At 41.7% G+C, this 19118-nt stretch overlaps 1 protein-coding gene across 1 annotated transcript in view; it reads right to left on the reverse strand.

Moving 5' to 3' along the window:
* ACAP2 (ArfGAP with coiled-coil, ankyrin repeat and PH domains 2) overlaps window positions 1–19118 on the reverse strand; it is a 182906-nt gene that overhangs the window by 105167 nt on the left and 58621 nt on the right. The window contains exons 7-10 of the mRNA XM_073578696.1: window positions 17472–17516; window positions 12781–12876; window positions 8223–8297; window positions 5211–5323 (exon numbers count right to left, since the gene is read on the reverse strand). Coding sequence (XP_073434797.1) covers window positions 5211–5323; window positions 8223–8297; window positions 12781–12876; window positions 17472–17516 — 329 coding nt within the window. The remainder of the gene's footprint in view (window positions 1–5210; window positions 5324–8222; window positions 8298–12780; window positions 12877–17471; window positions 17517–19118) is intronic.

Genomic DNA, 19118 nt, shown 5'->3' on the forward strand with positions numbered 1-19118 from the left:
ATGAAAATGCAGTCTAATCTGCAGGCTCCATGTTATAGAGCACAGAGAGCTCAGCGAGAAAAAAAAAAAAAAAATCAGTATAACCTGTGTTTTAATCATTAAAACCTCTGCTCTTTCGGAGATTCTCAGTGCAGTGGGAGGTCCTATCTCTGACTGACAGCTACCTATGTATGCACACTTGTATAAGGAAAGCTGTCAGTCACGGATGGGACCGCCCACTGGACCCAAGATCTCTTGGAGAGCAGAGGATTAAATTACTAAAACCCCAGTTAGCACTGATTATGTTAATGACACTCGGCTCAAAAATCTGAGTGCAATCCGATGTTTTAAACGCTCCCATCAACTTATATCGAATGCACTTGCAGTATGCTGGGCTGAGTGCTATCCTATTAAACATCGGACGGCTCTCAGCTGAGTTATGCGCACGTGGAAGCAAGCGTTTACACTGAATATTTTCTCGCAAAAACATACATCAATCTACTCTGCTCCTCTTGCTCGATGCCTGCAGAGTGAATGGCATTTTCATGATGACCGATTCCCTTTAGACAAAAAGTAATAAATAAATTAAGGTAAAACATAAATGACGTGATGCCTTGTAAAGGGACTTGGCATGCCTGCACTTCAGTTACATCACCTATACAGTTTTTACAAATAAAAGCCAGATATTGAAAAGAATTATTTTTTCCTGATTTAGTAGATTTTGGGGGTAGCCATATTGCCTCAGCTTCTGTTCTGAGCTATGAACATCAGTTTGGAGATTTGCTTTAGAGCAATTACTAAGGAAACGTGTCTGGAGATAACTCATTGACCATGGGAGCGTTTAGTGCATGCTCAGCTAACTGTGGTGGTAAGAATGAAGCTGTCCCCATTTATTTATAGAGCTGGAGTGACAAAGGCTTCAGATCTACAGGCTCATTTGCTTGTCAATTTCTCAGTAACGGAGGAATGGACTGACTATGTAAAGGTATTGCTGGACTAGTCTTTGAAATAACTACATGTACATATAAATAGTTTGGGGGTGGGGGGTCCTGATGACAGATTCCCTTTAATATAACCCTGCTGTCACCCAACTGGAAAGTTTTCAGAATCCCCTCTTAATTCCCTCCATATATGGGAAACGAATAGCTACTAAGACAATTGCAAAATGAGCAATCCAGTCTATTAAATATCTCTTTTGCTTCAATATTTTGCTGGTGGTTAACCAATCTTAATTCAGCAGGTGAGAAAGAATTTAAGACAAAATCTGGATCAATTTGGTTTGTGCAAAGTAAAAGCAGAAATGGAACCAAAAATTCAGCATTACACAATGTATGGAAATAGAGAATATTTAAAGTAATACAAGACAACAGACAAAATGTTTGTTATAAACAAAGACTTGGATTAGAAAATGGGTAATTACAACATTTTGGCATTAGACCCAAAAGCAATAAAGGCGGCAATCAGGCGGTTTTCCAATACTTTTCCATTGGAAGTAAAAAAAAAGGAAATGCTAAAGCAGAAGAGCGGAAATGGAAAGCATCAACATGCATGGAAAAGAGCAGGCTGCAAGGGAAATAGTGACACCGGAGAAAAGAGGAAACCAAGCTCCAGCACGCAAATACATAATACAGCTATGCTATTGGCTGGATGAGCAATGTCACATCTAGTCACCGAGAGGTCTCATCTCTCTTCTGATTGTAGAAGCCGATTAACAGTTAAATCTGTAATACTGCGATATTGTACGGCTGGGCAATTTGATCACTTTGATGCAGGGAACCTGTCACCATGAAAATGCCATCCAATCTGCAGGCACCATGTTATAGAGCAGGAGGCGCAGAACAGATGGATATTTTGATTTGTGAGCAAAGATTCATTATTACCTGTGTTTTACTTATTTAATCTTCTGAGATTTTCAGTCCAGTGGGAGGTCTTCATCAGTGATAAGACCGTAAGACCCGCCCACTGGACCCAAAATCTCAGAAGTGCACGGGATTAAATGATTAAGGCTATGTGCCCACATTGCGTTTTTTATGCATTTCCGCCGTAGCGGAAACACTTAAAAAACGCTAATAAAACGCATCCCCATGCAATCCAATGGGATTCTGCAGTTGCTGTGCCAATGCGGTGGATTTTACCGCTGCGGAATCGCATAGCAGTAAAATCTGCAGCATGTTCATTTTTTCTGCGGAATCGCGGCGATTCTGCCACCATAGGATTGCATTGAAACACTCACTATACACATGTGACTATCCCCACCATGCATAAAGTAAGCGCTTCATGTGTGGATGATACCCAGGGTCTGAAGGAGAGGAGACTCTCCTCCATGCCCTGGGTACCATATTCCTGTAAAAAATAGAATAAAAATAAAAAATAGAGATGTACTTACTCTCTGTCGGCCCCCGGAATCTTCCCGCCTCTCAGCTACGCTGCCAGCATATTCCGTTTCCAAGGATGCATTAAGCGAATGACCTCAGATGACACAGCGGTCTCGCGTGATGCTACGTCATTAGAGGTCATTGTCACAAGGCATCCCTGGGAACGGAAGTTGCCGGCAGCGTTGCTGAAAGGAGGGACGACTCCGGGGGCCGTCAGAGGGTAAGTATATCCCTATTTTTTTTTTATTATTTTTAACATTCTATCTTTTACTATTGAAGCTGCAAAGGCAGAATCAATAGTAAAAAGTTGGTCACACTTGTCAAGCGCTGTGCTTGACAAGTGTGACCAACCTGTCAATCCCTTTTCCAAGTGATGCTTTAAATCGCTTGGAAAGCACTAGCATTCTGCAAGCTAAAAACGCTTGCAAAACATTTGTGTTTTGCGGGAAAACGCATGTGAATTCCGCATGCGTTTTACCCGAGGCAGGGAGTTGCAGAAATGCTGTGGACATTTCCGCAGCATTTCTGCAACGTGGGCACATAGCCTCAAAGACAGACACAGAATCTGAATCTTTTCTCACAAAACTATACATCAATCTGCTCTGTGCACTCCCCCCGCCAGCATTTTCCATGCTTTAAAATACTTTGGAGATTGTATAAAGTAAAATAAAAAAACATGTTTTTATCATGTTTTCTATATGATCTATATTTGGATTGTTCCAGCAGTCCAGGAAAATTATGTATTATAGGCAAACAATAGTTGCTAATAACAGATCATAACACTTATAACAGTGCAAACTTTGTAATAAATGAACAAATGGATGCAATGTAATGCAACATGTCAAGTAACTGCATATTAGTAACATAAAAGTTAAAGGGAATATGTCAGCATGTTTTTGCTATGCAATCTGAGAGCAGATTGATGTAGGGGCAGAGACCCTGATTCCAGCGGTGTGTCAATTACTGGGCTGCTTGATGCAGTTTTGATAGAATCATAGAATGTTAGAGTTGGAAGGGACCTCCAGGGTCAACATGTCCAACCCTCTGCTCAAAGCAAGATTCACTAAATCATCCCAGACAGATGTCTGTCCAGCCTGTGTTTGAAGACTTCCACTGAAGGAGAACTCACCACTTCTCGTGGCAGCCTGTTCCATTCATTGATCACCTTCACTGTCAAAAAGTTTTTTCTAATATCTAATCTGTGTCTCCTCCCATTCAGTTTCTTCCCATTGCTTCTAGTCTTTCCTTGTGCAAATGAGAATAAAGATGATCCTTCTACAATGTGACAGCTCTTGAGATATTTGTAGACAGCTATTAAGTCTCCTCTCAGTCTTCTCTTCTGCAAGCTAAACATTCCCAAATCCAGTAACCGTTCCTCATAGGACATGGTTTGCAGACCGGTCACCATTCTGGTCGCTCCTTTCTGAACTTGCTCCAGTTTGTTGATGTCTTTTTTAAAATGTGGCGCCCAAAACTGGACACAGTATTCCAGATGAGGTCTGACCAAAGAGGAGTAGAGGGAAATAATGACTTCACGTGATCTAGACTGTATGCTTCTGTTAATACATCCTAGAATTGCATCTGCCTTTTTTGCTGCTGCATCACACTGTTGACTCATGTTCAGTTTATGATCTATTAGTATACCCAAGTCTTTTTCACATGTGCTGTTGCTTAGCCTATTCCTCCCATTCTGTATATGCTTTTTTCATTTTTATTGCCCAGATGTAGTACTTTGCATTTTTCCCTGTTAAAAACCATTCTGTTAGTTGCTTCCCACTAACCCTGTTTTCACTACTGCAGATCTAGCAGTTCTCTGAATGCTGAGCTCCATATAACCCCACCCACTAATGATTTTACACAGAAAACTGCTTAAGTATATTAACAGAATACTGATGATCAGGCGGAGACGGGGTTACACAGAGCATTTGACTAGGAAATACAAGACAACTAGTCTTTTAGTGATAATCTCCTACTGATAAAACACTGTTTGACAAAACTACGCCAAGCAGCCCTGTAATCAACATATGAATGGAATCAGGGTCTCTGTCCTGCATCTTGTTGCTCTCAAATTAAATAGTATAAACATGCCAATAGTTTCCCTATGAAGCATTTGCTGCAAGCACAAGCAGAATATGCAACCCTGTGGGGAAGACAACATGCAATGGAGACCATTTTACAAGAGCTTCAAAGAAAGGAATACTTAAGAAACTGGTTTGGAAGTTATTCATGCAATATTTTGTGGCAAATTATAATCAAGTGTCATTTTCGTAGATGTACCTTGGTGATCAAGTCGGTGAAATAGTGGTGAGAACTCTGCTAAATATTGTAGAGGAATATCCAGAGTTACAACACCACACAAATCCAGTACATCAGGTACCCAGTACACTTAATATTCACTCTGGGTCACTGAATTTTAAAGGAATAAAATAAGAATAATGGGCCGTAAATTATCAAAATCTATTTTTCTAGTATGAGATCCATCCATTGCAGGTGATCGAAGTACAGGGTTCACAGTGAGAGGTACGTGCCACATGGAACACATGGAGGGGGAGAAGAGGATGGTTGATACCTGGTGTGGTCGGGCTTTTTCCTGTCATGTGAAAAAATGGGGCAGGATTAAAACATACTAAAAAGGAGGAGAAGGCGTGAAATGCAAAATAAAAGCAGCAGCATGACATGAAATCAAAGATTGCAGCTAAAGCCATAAAAAAGAAAATGTGGCATTTCATAGTTCTGCGCTGATGCCGGTTTTCAGCCCGTGTCTGAACGGTACCTACAAAGTCTTTCCTCAGTTGGCGATTCATGAGCATGAAAAGACCACCCATGTTGGCCTGCACCTTGTGCTCATGTTATTACCTGTTCCAGGTTTTGAAAGCGTTGCTCGCTCGTTTAAACAGGTATCCCTCCATAACAATGCCATTTTCTGCATCAACGTTGCATTCCATATTGGAGTCATCAGCAGATAATCCCTGAGAGGAGGCAGAACAGTGAGGACATGGAGTACACTAAGTGGCGGCATACAGCATATGTGGAGCAAATGGAGGGGTTGACATAAAATGTTCAACGACTTACGACCTCAGGATAACAATTTACTTGGAAGAAATCATTTTTTTCATTAGTTGTATGTCGTATTATGGGCAACATCAATTTCACAACCCACCACTTCCACTCAAAGCTTGTGAACAATCTTCTATGGGGTGCGACAAAGTCATTGGTAAAGTACTGGAGAGGAGATGTGTGTCACTACGCTTAATGGCATCAGTGATATAAACCAGAGTATTTTCTTCCCGCACTCTAAAGTGTTGTGAGGCTAAGCTAAAGTTCCATAAATGGGCTGGTTTTATGTCGACATTCATAGAGCAGGTGGGAGGATGTCCACCTTAACTCCACCTGCAGAGCCAACACCGCCGTGTGCTGTCAAGGACCTGTGTGATGTCGCAATCATGTGATCAGTCACATGGGTGAGGAGTCACATGGTCTGGGCTTAAATATCTAGGCTCCCGAGACAGTCTGGGTGTGCCAAGTGTCTGGAGAGGAGGGACTCCAGGAAAGTGTTTGCGCACGTGGGGTTTTTGTTAAAGGACATTGCTAACCCTGAGTGTGCTGAGCCCCACTAATGCAAGGACTGCACGTAGTGCTACCATTTTGTTTTGCCCATGATTATTTTGTACTTAACCAACCAAGTGCATCTTTCAAGCCGCAGTGTTCCAGTGTCTACCTTTGTGTGCAGCCGACTGAGCAAATCTACCACAAGGGAGAGGAATTCATCATCCCCCGCTATGCCCCAAATCACTTCAAAAAGGAACAAAACTTGTTGGAAGTGGTATTTTGTGACATCTTGCTTTTTAACACTGGCACAAAACATTTTCTAAAACTGGGTGGTGCTTAACAAAAAAATAAATAAATAAGTGTGTGGCTTAAAGAAAACTTCGGGCGGAAATCCACCTCAGATGTTATTTTTTGGCTTAAAAGGAATGTCCACTTTTGGAAACTTTTTTTTACTTAAATGTATGTAAATAGGGTTAAAAATTATAACTGCAATTGTGTTCCATTAAAGGGAACCTGTCACCCCCCCAGGCGGTTTTAAGTAAAAGAGCCACCTTGTGCAGCACTAATGCTGCATTCTGTCAAGGTGGCTCTTATTTAGCGCCCCTTCAACCGCAGAAATAAGAGTTTTTAAAATTGGTCAGACATACATGAAGTTTGACAGGGGGCAGGTCTTCCCCCTCGGACACAGACACCTCACATCCATCAGTCATGTCCTCCTTCAGTCTTTGCTCCGCCTCCTCAGCGTTCATTTCAAATTCTGGCGCCTGCGCTGTACTATATTTTCTAGGGCATGCGCAGTTAGCGCTGCCCGTGCTCTGACATCACATCATGTCCTTCCTATCGCGCCTGCGTGGACGCGCGGCCAGAGATCCCGCCCCGCAGTCTATTCTGATTTATTCACACTGCAGGGCAGGATCTCTGGCCGTGCGTCCACGCAGGCGCGATAGGAAGGACATGATGTGATGTCAGAGCACGGGCAGCGCTAACTGCGCATGCCCTAGAAAATATAGTACAGCGCAGGCGCCAGAATCTGAAATGAACGCTGAGGAGGCGGAGCAAAGACTGATATGGTAAAATCAATGGAGCCATTCAAAAGTACAACTCGTCCCGCAAAAAACAAGCCCTGACATGGCCATATTGCAAAAAAATGGAAATGCAAAGACTGAAATACCGCTGGTACTTAAGTGGTTAATTTAAAGGGGAAAAAAATGCACCCAAAGATGGACAACCCCTAAAAACCTATTAATAAATTTGGCACACCTTACCCCAGCAGTTTACAGGTTCAAGACTGGCGTACATTATACCAGTCTTCATAAGTTTTGTCTGTGCGTCAGATTCCGTTTAGATCTGCTTTCTCATACAGAGAACTTGTCAGCACCATTTTGCCAAGTAAAGTACAGACAGGGCCATATTGGTGCTGTCAAACTGATTAAAATGATACCGCAGGTGAAGAAATCTGTTTTGCAGAATTTCTTTATCCCTTGTTTGAAGTTTCCTTGTATTTTCATGCATCGGGGCGGGACTGTAGGTAGGGTCTTCAGTTTTGTTCCGTCCCCTCCGCTGTGTCTGGGTGTCTTTTATTCTGTATTTAAAATTTTGCGCAGGTGCTGTCCTTGCCACAGATTGAGCTCTCGGAAGTCTTTAGGAAAATGGCACTGCCGGCTGCACATGCGTAGATTGCTCAGTGCCACTAGCGCCATTTCTCTGAAGCCCACCATTAGATCACTCTGTGAAAGCGCAACGTGCGGCTAGGATAGCTCTGGGACGAAGTATTAGACACCTGGGATTAATATTATTTTAAAATATTATTCTGGGACAAATTAAAGACACCCAGACACAGCGGAAGGGACGGAACAAAGCTGAAGACCCCACCTACAGTCCCGCCCCGATGCATGAAGACATGAATACAAGGAAACTTCAAACAAAGGTTAAAGAAAATCTACAAAATGGATTTCTTCAGCTGAGGCGTCATTTTAATCAGCATGACAACACCAATATGGCCCTGTCTGTACTTTACTTCGTAAAATGCTGCTGACAGGTTCTGTTTAATGACAGCCAGAAAGCTCTGTGAGATCCATCACCAGACGGACTCCATTGTTGGGTTCTGCCGAGAAGTACTTTTATTTATATGACAGAAATGTTAAGTACTTCCCTTATGAAAAGTACATTTCCTGCCTATTGTAAAGAACTTTGCATTCAGAGCTTTGGGTAATGGGTTAGATCCTGATAAATGAGTCAATGAAGGATTTATTCACAGCAACGACCCTTTTACACACTAATGTCCCGTATCTCCTCCAGCTTTCTATTCTTTACACCTACCTTTTGCTGAATTGTTGAGTGTTTAAGCTCCATGTCTCGTTTTTCTTTAGCAGCATCGACCACAAGATTATCCAGCTGTAAAATAAAAGTAGAACAGAGGCAAAAAGAGACCTCTTATTATGGCGTGTGCAATGCAGATGAGACTGCCAGATGTTCCAGCAAATTAGTTTTCATCTGACAATTAAACACTCGTCAGAAAACTGTGTTTTAAGGACAACCCAGAACATATAACAACATAACACGTTATTCTAGGACACTGCACACAAATCAGTGATTATCAGCTTATAAATGGAGCAAGACAGGTCCGAGATGACGCCTAATGTATAGCAGGGGTAAAATTACACCAGAAGATATATATTTTCAGCAGGACCACCTTTCGAAAGTTCAACCGCTTAGGCCTCCTTCACATTTCAGTTTTTTGCCATCAGTCGCAATCCGTAAAATTTTGAAATAAACGGATGTTTCATCAGTCGTTCGCCGGATCCGTCGGAAATTGTTTGTCCGTCGGACGGAGACAACGGACATGGGAACGTATTTTGTCTCCGTCGAAAAGTCGGACAGCGACGGATCCGGCTCCGTCCGTCATTTGCTAGAATGGAAGCCTATGGGCGCTGGATCCGTCAAATGACGGAATCCAGCGATGGATTCCATTTTTTTTTTAAACTGAGCATGCTCCAATATCCATCCACAGCCCCAAATGTATATAAACCTGCCAGGTAGGGCAGTCGGATCCGGCGAAAAAACGGATCAGTTTTTCACAATCTGCGACGGATCTGTCAAGCCGATGGATTGTGACTGATGTAAAAAAAAAAAAACTGAAGTGTGAAAGGAGCCTTAAAGTCTGAGAAATTTTTCATTGTTTGCCCTTTCGTTATTTCCTCCCCTAATGCCAAGAGCCATAACTATTTTATTTATCCATTGACAGCCATATGAAGGCTTATTTTTTTGTAGGGCCAGTTTGTAGTTTTTAATAAGAAGATTAATTTTACGATATAATCTGCTCAAATCCAAGTCAAGCGAAATTAAAGGAAGTCAGCACATGTTTTTTGAGTTTTGTTTTTACACTAATCACTTTGCGGTAAAAATGAAATGTTAACCATTTACGGGTCAGTATGGTTATGGAAAATGACATTTTTTTTTCTGAGCAACAAAACCACAAAAAATAGATTAAAAAAAAGCTTGGCTTCAGTTGCCATATTCTGTGACCGAGAGACTTTATTTTTATTTTTCAGACAATTGTGTAGGGGCGACAATTGTGTAGGGGCTTGTTTTCTAGGGAGCAAGCTGTAGTTTTTTTTGGTACCAATTTGGGTTCCATAGGACTTTCTGATCTCGTTATTCCATTTTCTGGGGGAGTTGGCATGACAAAATTACATTGACGCAGCCGTTTCTTTGTGTTTTGTTTAGCTGTTCATGCTATTGTTTTTACATTTTGTTTTTTTTTTATGTTTGGTGAAAGGGGTGTCTTTGAAGTTTATTTTTTATTAGCCACTTTAGGAGACTTGTATGTGCAATCAATTGATGACTTATACAATACACAGCAATACTACACCATGGCACCGTGTAACTGAGGTTTTCCTATGGAGCTCAGCCACTGGACAGACTTGGCAGTCCTTTATAGAATTAGAATGAGTTTATTCATGACATTGGGTCATTTTGTTCTATGTAATGTATTTCTTATCCACGTCTATTCAAGCTTTCATTACTTCTATCAATTCTTATAAATGGCTCAGGTTAAAAAAAAAAATCTAGATCAAAAATTTAGTCTTCAAAATCCCAAATAATGAACCTAAAAGTGATCAATTCTACCAAGATGAACAACCTTCTCTCTGTACAATTCCCAAAAAGGTTTTGTGCGTGGACTTGTCAGCTCCTTGTCTGAAAGCATTTTCCTTTTGATTATATGGTGAGGGTTAAAGGGGAGAATTCTAAGAAGGTAACATAAGTTCTACTTCTGCTCCCTTTCCTATACACAAATACATACAGAGTTGTTGAGTCCCCTGACAACATGGCGGCTCTATGGTGACTCGGTGTCAGGCAAAGTATTTCTCCGTAGAACACTGGTGGCCTCTATAATTTTTCCCTCCTGAAATACTTAAGTGTTACAGTGCCTTGCAAAAGTATTCGGCCCCCTGGAACTATTCAACCTTTTCCCACATATCATGCTTCAAACATAAAGTTACCAAATGTAAATTTTTGGTGAAGAATCTACAACAAGTGGAACACAATTGTGAAGTTGAACAAAATGTATTAGTTATTTTAAATTTCTGTGGAAAGTCAAAAACTGAAAAGTGGGGCGTGCATTATTATTTGGCCCTTTTACTTTCAGTGCAGCAAACACACTCCAGAAGTTCATTGTGGATCTCTGAATGATCCAATGTGGTCCTAAATGACTAATGATGATAAATATAATCCACCTGTGTGTAACCAAGTCCCAATATAAATGCACCTGCTCTGTGAAAGTCTCAGGGTTCTGTTTGAAGCACAGAGAGCATCATGAAGACCAAGGAACAACAGGCAGATCTGTGATACTGTTGTGGAGAAGTTTAAAGCCGGATTTGGATACAAAATGATTTCCAAAACTTTAAACATCCCAAGGAGCACTGTGCAAGCGATCATATTGAAATGGAAGGAGTATAATACCACTGCAAATCTACCAAGACCCGGCCGTCCCTCTAAACTTTCATTTCAAACAAGGAGAAGACTGATCATAGATGCAACCAAGAGGCCCATGATCACTCTGGATGAACTGCAGAGATCTACAGCTGAGGTGGGACAGTCTGTCCATAGGACAACAATCAGTCATACACTGCACAAATCTGGCCTTTATGGAAGAGTGGCAAAAAGAAAGCCATTTCTCAAAGATATCCATAAAAAGTGTTGTTTAAAGTTTGCAACAAGCAACCTGGGAGACACACCAAACATGTGGAAGAAGGTGCTCTGGTCAGATGAAACCAAAATCGAACTTTTTGGCAACAATGCCAAACGATATTTTTAATTATAGAAGGATAGGGAAAATGAAGGGAGGTTAGCTCACCAGTCTCGGTTGCGATCCATAATCCTCCTGCACACGGAGTCACCTTGATCAGGGGTGTTGACTGAAGCAAAATAAAGGATGGAATCTCCAGCGCTGGACTTCAGTTAAAAATACATCATTTATTGTAAATTTATTGTAAATTCTTAAAATCGAACAGGAAAAAGTATGGATAAGGACATACAGGCAGATGGGGTCTCTGGTGGTCTCCAACCAATGCGTTTCGACCTAGAGGGTCTTACTCATGGTTCACAATATTTTTGGCGTAAAGGCAACACTGCTCATCACCCTGAACACACCGTCCCCACTGTCAAACATGGTGGTGGCAGCATCATGGCATGGGGCTGCTTTTTTTCAGCAGTGACAGGGAAGACGATTAAAATTGATGGGAAGATGGATGGAGCCAAATACAGGACCATTCTTGAAGAAAACCTGTTGGAGTCTGCAAAAGACCTGAGACTGGGACGGAGATTTGTCTTTCAACAAGACAATGATCCCAAACATAAAGCAAAATCTACAATGGAATGGTTCACAAATAAACGTATCCAGGTGTTAGAATGGCCAAGTCAAAGTCCAGACCTGAATCAAATCAAGAATCTGTGGAAAGAGCTGAAAACTGCTGTTCACAAACAATTTCTATCAAACCTCACTGAGCTCGAGCTGTTTGCTAAGGAAGAATGGGCAAGAATTTCAGTCTCGCGATGTACAAAACTGGAGACATACCCCAAGCGACTTACAGCTGTAATCTCAGCAAAAGGTGGCGCAACAAAGTATTACGTTAAAGGGGCCGGATAATATTGCATGTCCCACTTTTCAGTTTCTAACTTTCCACAAAAATTTAAAATAACCAATAAATTTCGTTCATCTTTACAATTGTGTCCCACTCGTTGTTGATTCTTCACCAAAAATTTACATTTGGTATCTTTATGTTTGAAGCATGATATGTGGGAAAAGGTTGAAAAGTTCCAGGGGGCCGAATACTTTCGCAAGGCACTCTATTCCCAAAGTAGCAAGTTATCCCCTAGCGATAGAATAGTATGGGGAATAACTCACTGATCACCGGGGGGTCCATCCACTGGGAACAACAGCGACTTGGTGAATGGGGATCTACAACCCTGAAAACAGGGTCAACCTCTGAAATGGAGCAAGGTGCGCATGCTTGACTCCGCTCATTGTCTATGGAACTGCTTGATAAAGTCGAGTATACCAGTCATTTCTGGCAGTCCCATAGACAATGAAGCACAGGCCGAGCTCCAGTCACGGGATCAGACCCCAACAAGCAGCAAGTTATCCCCCTATCCTTTGGAAATAACTTGCTATTTTGGGAATAGCTATTCTGAAGAAATCTCTGTGCCTCCATACAAAGACACAAGCACATAGTGGTAGGATAAAAGGCCAGAGATGGTGGTGAGGACTCTATTACATTCATATATAAAAATAAAACCATTAATAAGGTATTGTGCCCAACACACAGAAGATTAGTCTTATGCCCATAACACAGGAATAAAAAAAGAAAACATTTACCTGTGCGCCCAAATCCTTCATGTAAGGCTCAAGTTCACTGAAAAGGTCATATCCTTGGTGGAAGAAAGCCAGATGGGCATACATAAAAGACAGCATCTGTGGATAGACAAAGAAAGGACTGATGCAGGAAGAAAGCTGACGTACCATAGAGTACAAGCGAGCATGCAGTGTGGGGCATTGTGATTTTATATATATATATATATATATATATATATATATATATATATATATATATATATATATATATCAGTGCACATATATCCTGTGTTCTCGAGTAACACATGAATGGAAACTACGCTCAGCCTGCACAGCGAGGACCATGCATTCAGTGGGTCAGCAAAATCTGCTACAAACCCATTCTACCGGCTAATACAAAGGGGGGGGGGGGGGGGGGGGAAAAAACACGTTGAAACAGATCTAGGATTTCCATCTATTAAAGATTCTTCCAGCTATTATATTTTATTGAAAAGGCAAACAGCAGAAAACAGGTAATAGATCTCTGTATTTCAAAGAGGAAAAACCACCAGCGGCTGGAAGCAGCCCTGCAGCAGCTCATACCGGCAAACTACGGAGACACGTCAGCTCAGACCTACAGTCATGGCCAAAAGTTTTGAGAATGACACAAATATTATATTTTCACATGATCTGCTGCCCTCTGGTTTTTATGTGTGTTTGTCAGATGTTTTTATCACATACAAAAATATAATTGCAATCATATTATGAGTAACAAAAGTTATATTGACAGTTAGAATGAGTTAATGCTGCAAGTCAATATTTGCAGTGTTGACCCTTCTTCTTCAGGACCTCAGCAATTCTCCCTGGCATGCTCTCAATCAACTTCTGGATGAAATCCTGACTGATAGCAGTCCATTCTTGCAAAATCAATGCTTTAATTTTGTCTGAATTTGAAGGTTTTTGTTTGTCCACCCGTCTCTTGATGATTGACCACAAGTTCTCAATGGGATTAAGATCTGGGGAGTTTCCAGGCCATGGTCCCAAAATCTCTATGTTTTGTTCCCTGAGCCATTTAGTTATCACCTTTGCTTTATGGCAAGGTGCTCCATCATGTTGAAAAAGGCATTGTTGATCGCCAAACTGCTCTTGGACGGTTGGGAGAAGTTGCTCTCGGAGGACATTCTGGTACCATTCTTTATTCATGGCTGTGTTTTTAGGCAAGACTGAGAGAGAGCCCATTCCCTTGGCTGAGAAGCAACCCTACACATGAATGGTTTCAGGATGCTTGACAGTTGGCATGAGACAAGACTGGTGGTAGCGCTCACCTGGTCTTCTCCGAATAAGCCGTTTTCCAGATGTCCCAAACAATCGAAAAGGGGATTCATCAGAGAAAATTACTTTACCCCAGTCCTCAGCAGTCCACTCCCTGCACCTCTTGCAGAATATCAGTCTGTCCATGATGTTTTTTCTGGAGAGAATTGACTTCTTTGCTGCCCTCCTTGAGACCAGGCCTTGCTCCAAGAGTCTCCTCCTCACAGTGCGTGCAGATGCACTCACACCTGCCTGCTGCCATTCCTGAGCAAGCTCTGCACTGCTGGTAGCCCGATCCCGCAGCTGAAACACTTTTAAGAGACGGTCCTGGCGCTTGCTGGTCTTTCTTGGGCGCCCTGGAGCCTTTTTGGCAACAAGGGAACCTCTCTCCTTGAAGTTCTTGATGATGCGATAGATTGTTGACTGAGGTGCAATCTTTCTAGCTGCGATACTCTTCACTGTTAGGCAATTTTTGTGCAGTGCAATGATGACTGCACGTGTTTCTTTAGAGATAACCATGGTTAACAGAAGAGAAACAATGATGCCAAGCACCAGCCTCCTTTTAAAGTGTCCAGTGGTGTCATTCTTACTTAATCATGACAGATTGATCTCCAGCCCTGTCCTCATCAACACCCACACCTGTGTTAATGGAGCAATCAATGAAACGATGTTAGCTGGTCCTTTTAAGGCAGGGATGCAATGATGTTGAAATGTGTTTTGGGGGATAAAGTTCATTTTCTAGGCAAATATTGACTTTGCAAGTAATTGCTGTTAAGCTGATCACTCTTCATAACATTCTGGAGTATATGCAAATTGCCATTAGAAAAAATGAAGCAGTAGACTTTGTAAAAATTAATATTTGTGTCATTCTCAAAACTTTTGGCCATGACTGTATGCTGCAGACAAGAGGAATGACCACCCATCAATATTCGCCCCAAACCAGAAAAAGCAAAGGTGTACATCTCGGAGTGTCAGTATTTTAGCCGAGAGTATTAATGATTTCAAGAAATCAGCTTCAGGATGGGCTGAAGACCAATAAATGACAACTAGTGGAATGGTACACTGCTACACTAATCTAACCCAATATTCAATTTTCGCCATACATGTTTTATAAACTGACTTGTCAATACGGAACTGTATCAATAGTGGTAAATGTAATTTTTAAAAAAGGGAAATTCTTCCAACCACACAAATCCCCTTATACATATGCACCATCAATGGCTGACTGGTCCTGCCAAAAGTTGAGTCTTTGCCCAATGTTCATCTAATGCATATTGCCACTTTCAAAAATATTAATGCCAGGTGAAATGTTCAAAATAACAATAAAGCAAATTTTATCACAGGCTCATTCAGATGGGCCAATCTTGACCCGGTAACGAGCGTTGAACAACTCTGTACAAGCTGATTAGCCCTCGTTTACGCGCCTGTTTAAAGAACCTATGAGAAATCATGGGGACAAAAAGATTATTAATACATTTGCTCTGTCCCCATACAGCATCATGGTGTCAGCAGTATGTCCACCATTTACACTGGCCAAAGTGCTGCCAATAACGATTTTTATACCACAACAGGCAAATCCAATTGAGCCAAACAAGGGACAGCCCTTTTAGAAGTCTAGCACCCCTGGAATAACAAATCAGAAGAAACACTTGCCCATAGGATTTTGCAGTCTGAAGAATTTTCCTAAAATTAATGGATATGTTTTTGAGAAATCAGATGCTCATTGCTTTTTGATGACGATTGGCAGACCCCTGAAGAGGAGAGCTTTCAATAATAATTGGGGTTGGTAGACAGAGTGTGTGACGGAAAAACACGTTAGGACAGCCACAAACAGCCTCCTTTACATCGAGGTACAGCCATAGCCATGGAAACTGGACCAGAGCCGCCAACGGACACACAGCATTTAGTGCGCCAACAAATAAAGTAGATACGGTTAACAATTTCTCTAGGGTCCCCCAGAATTAGTGGGGACCCAAACAGAGTTATGTTTGATCAGTGCTAGCCTACGCTAACATTTCTTTTAAGCAGCATCAGTAGTTCCCACTAATAACCATGAGCTCAACGTCACCCAACTGTCAATGTTCACTGGCAGCAGGATGCATAGCACACACCATGTCTCTCTGTCCTGGTGGGTCTACTCTTTTCACTAGCGGTCACACTCCAATACAGGAGGGAAAAGGTGAAAGAAACATTGGGCAAACACAAAAGGGAAAACACAAAAAACCTAGTTGACAGAACTGGGCAGTTAAAGGGGCTGTCCACCTTTCAAGACAAATGTTTTATTGTTAGGCTTGGTTCACATTGCGTTGGGGCAGTCCGTTAACGCAACTGCCTTTTTTGATCGAGTTATGCGATCGCGCTAGCGCAGATGCTCCATCTGCACTAGCAGTGACGGACCTTCGACCGCTGCAGCCCGCGTCCGAGGGTCCGTCACAGCATGACGGCACAAATGCCGCGATGTAACACAATCCGTTAAACAGACTGCCATAACGTTATGTGAACCCGGCCTTATTTAAAAGTATGCAGTTGGCACTAAAAATCATTTTTGCAAATGGGTTTCATTAAAAAGTTTGCACCATTTGTGTCCTATGGCTGCTGTATTACCCTGTCTATTGCTGTCTATAGAATAAGGTAACGGGGTTGGCCACTTTATCTTTATTTTAATGGATGTGTTGGGGACACGATTTTGAGGCACCCACTACTATATAGGTATGACAGGTTCTCCTGCTCTTGTTAGGGCAGGTTGCCTCAAAGACTGCACAATGCTCCGATCCATAAAATGGCTGTTGATGTAGGTGCAAGTGACCAGACCTGTCCATCTGTCTTGCCCAACTGAAAACCTCACATAAGAAAACTGCATTTCTATTGGAGAAGACTAATGGAGAGGTCTGGTTACATGCTCCTCCATCAGCAGCCATTTTATCAACAGGAGAGCCGCGCAGCCTGGCACGGGAGCCGCGCAGCCTGGCACGGGAGCCGCGCAGCCTGGCACGGGAGCCGCGCAGTCTGTGGCTATACCCTTTAACTCATTCTGGCCAACATGTGCATAACGTGGCTGTCCCCTTTACCTCATTCTGCTTCCTGGAAGAGACAGTGTAAAACAGCAGCTATAGAAAGCACACAGTGCAAAACTTTTAATGAACTCCAATTGCCCCAAAAGGAGGACAACCCCTTTAAGCCCCTATACTTGCAGTCTCCTACTCTAACTTAAAAGAAATAGACAAAGCTGCATTTCTCTGTAAAATTATACATTACAAAACTTTTCTTAGTTAGTTTGATTCATTACTTTTGCCTTAGTCTAACATTTTTTCTAAGCATTTGCGCATTCATGTAAACCATTAATCCCCACTGCTATAGGAATCAAAAGCTATGCACAATCTATAGATGTGATTAGAGCATTATATAATGATTCCTTCTATACTCACAGATTTTAAAATTTCAGACCTTCTTTTTGATTGAAGCACATTGATCTAGAAAGCAAAAATTAAAAGGCCATTACATTGGCCAATATAAGAAGAGCTGGTTAGTTATAGTGCAACCCCCATTTTGTCATGTATATTAGATGAGCAATGTAATGTAGTTATAGTTACCGTTCTGCAAGTAAATGAACACAAAAAACATTAATTACTTGACAAGAAAAGTAGACAAATGTGACTTAGATTACCCAAAAGGTATTAAGCTCTAACATTACAGGAGTTTGTCAGTGGGAACAACCGTCCTAAACTGTTTGTATGAGTATACAGATCATAGAAAGTTGAATAAAATGATACCTTGATATCTGCGATTCAATGTATTAATCCAGAGAAATCCATGTTTTTCTTAATATGTAAAAGAGGGCTTAAGATATATGGGCAGGACACAGATCTCCCTGAAAATCTGCCTCCGTAATTTATTTTACATGAGGAAGTTTTACTAGCATGAGAAACATACAGACTGAAGGTCTGCTCCTATGATCTCACTGGAGATCCATGTATGATTATAATTAACACAGCACAACAGAGCTGAGCTTTGTCTCATTACAAACATATCTACAATTCTAGCTCTCATCTCATAGTGCTGTCAGCTCAGCTGCACTCCTCTCCCACCACACTGGCTACCATGAGATGTAAGCTTTAGAAGTGCTAGGCTAGTTTCAGACTTTCGTATGGCAGAGCTGCGGACTTCCTCCGTGAAGCTCCGCCCACTGCTACACCTCCTCCGCTCAGCTCCGCCTACGTCAGCTTGCGGCCATATTCTATGTAGCAGCATATGGGGGCATAATCTATGGAGCAGCATATGGGGGCATAATCTATGGAGCAGCATATGGGGCAGCATATGGGGGCATATTCTATGGAGCAGCATATGGGGCATAATCTATGGGGCAGCATATGGGGGCATATTCTATGGAGCAGCATGTAGGGGCATAATCTATGGAGCATTTTATGGAACATCTTATGAGGGAATAATCTATGGAGCATCTTTATGGGATCATAATCTATGGAACGTCTTATAGGGCCATAACCTTTATGGAGCAGCATATGGGGCATATTCTATGGAGCCATTATTGACCTTTGTGCAGCATTATATGGGGTGTATTTCATATGGAGCATCTTATGGGACCATCATGAACTGTATGGAGCATTATATGGGGCTCCTGATTCAATATGGATATTCAAAAAAATTTAACCTACTATGTCTCAATTAATACAAAAACTACAAAAGACAAAATGAAAAAACCCTGCTATAATTAAATAAGTAAAAAGCAAAAGTGCATTTAAATCATACAGAGTTCTTAGTAATACTGTATTTGATCAAACATAGCATAAAAGCCGTCCCACCATCGACAAGGTGACTCTGTGGTCGGGGCGGTCCTACACTGTCTAGTATTAATAACCTTATCATGTGTCAAAGTTGACGTCTGTGTGAATAAGGGCAGACAAGGACCGGGTCCCAACCAGTGGACACCAGTCAGGGGAAGCCTTTAAATACAATTTCCAGCTCAGGAGAGGGAGGCCACACCCCAGGTTGCACAGAATGCAAAAATACAAAGAAAAAGCACAAAAATTGAGCTTGGTTTGAGTTGGTACACATGC

The sequence above is a fragment of the Dendrobates tinctorius genome, unplaced genomic scaffold (genome assembly GCF_039654945.1).
Source record: "Dendrobates tinctorius isolate UK_male_01 unplaced genomic scaffold, ASM3965494v1 ptg000060l, whole genome shotgun sequence".
In the NCBI taxonomy this organism is placed as follows: Eukaryota; Metazoa; Chordata; class Amphibia; order Anura; family Dendrobatidae; genus Dendrobates; species Dendrobates tinctorius.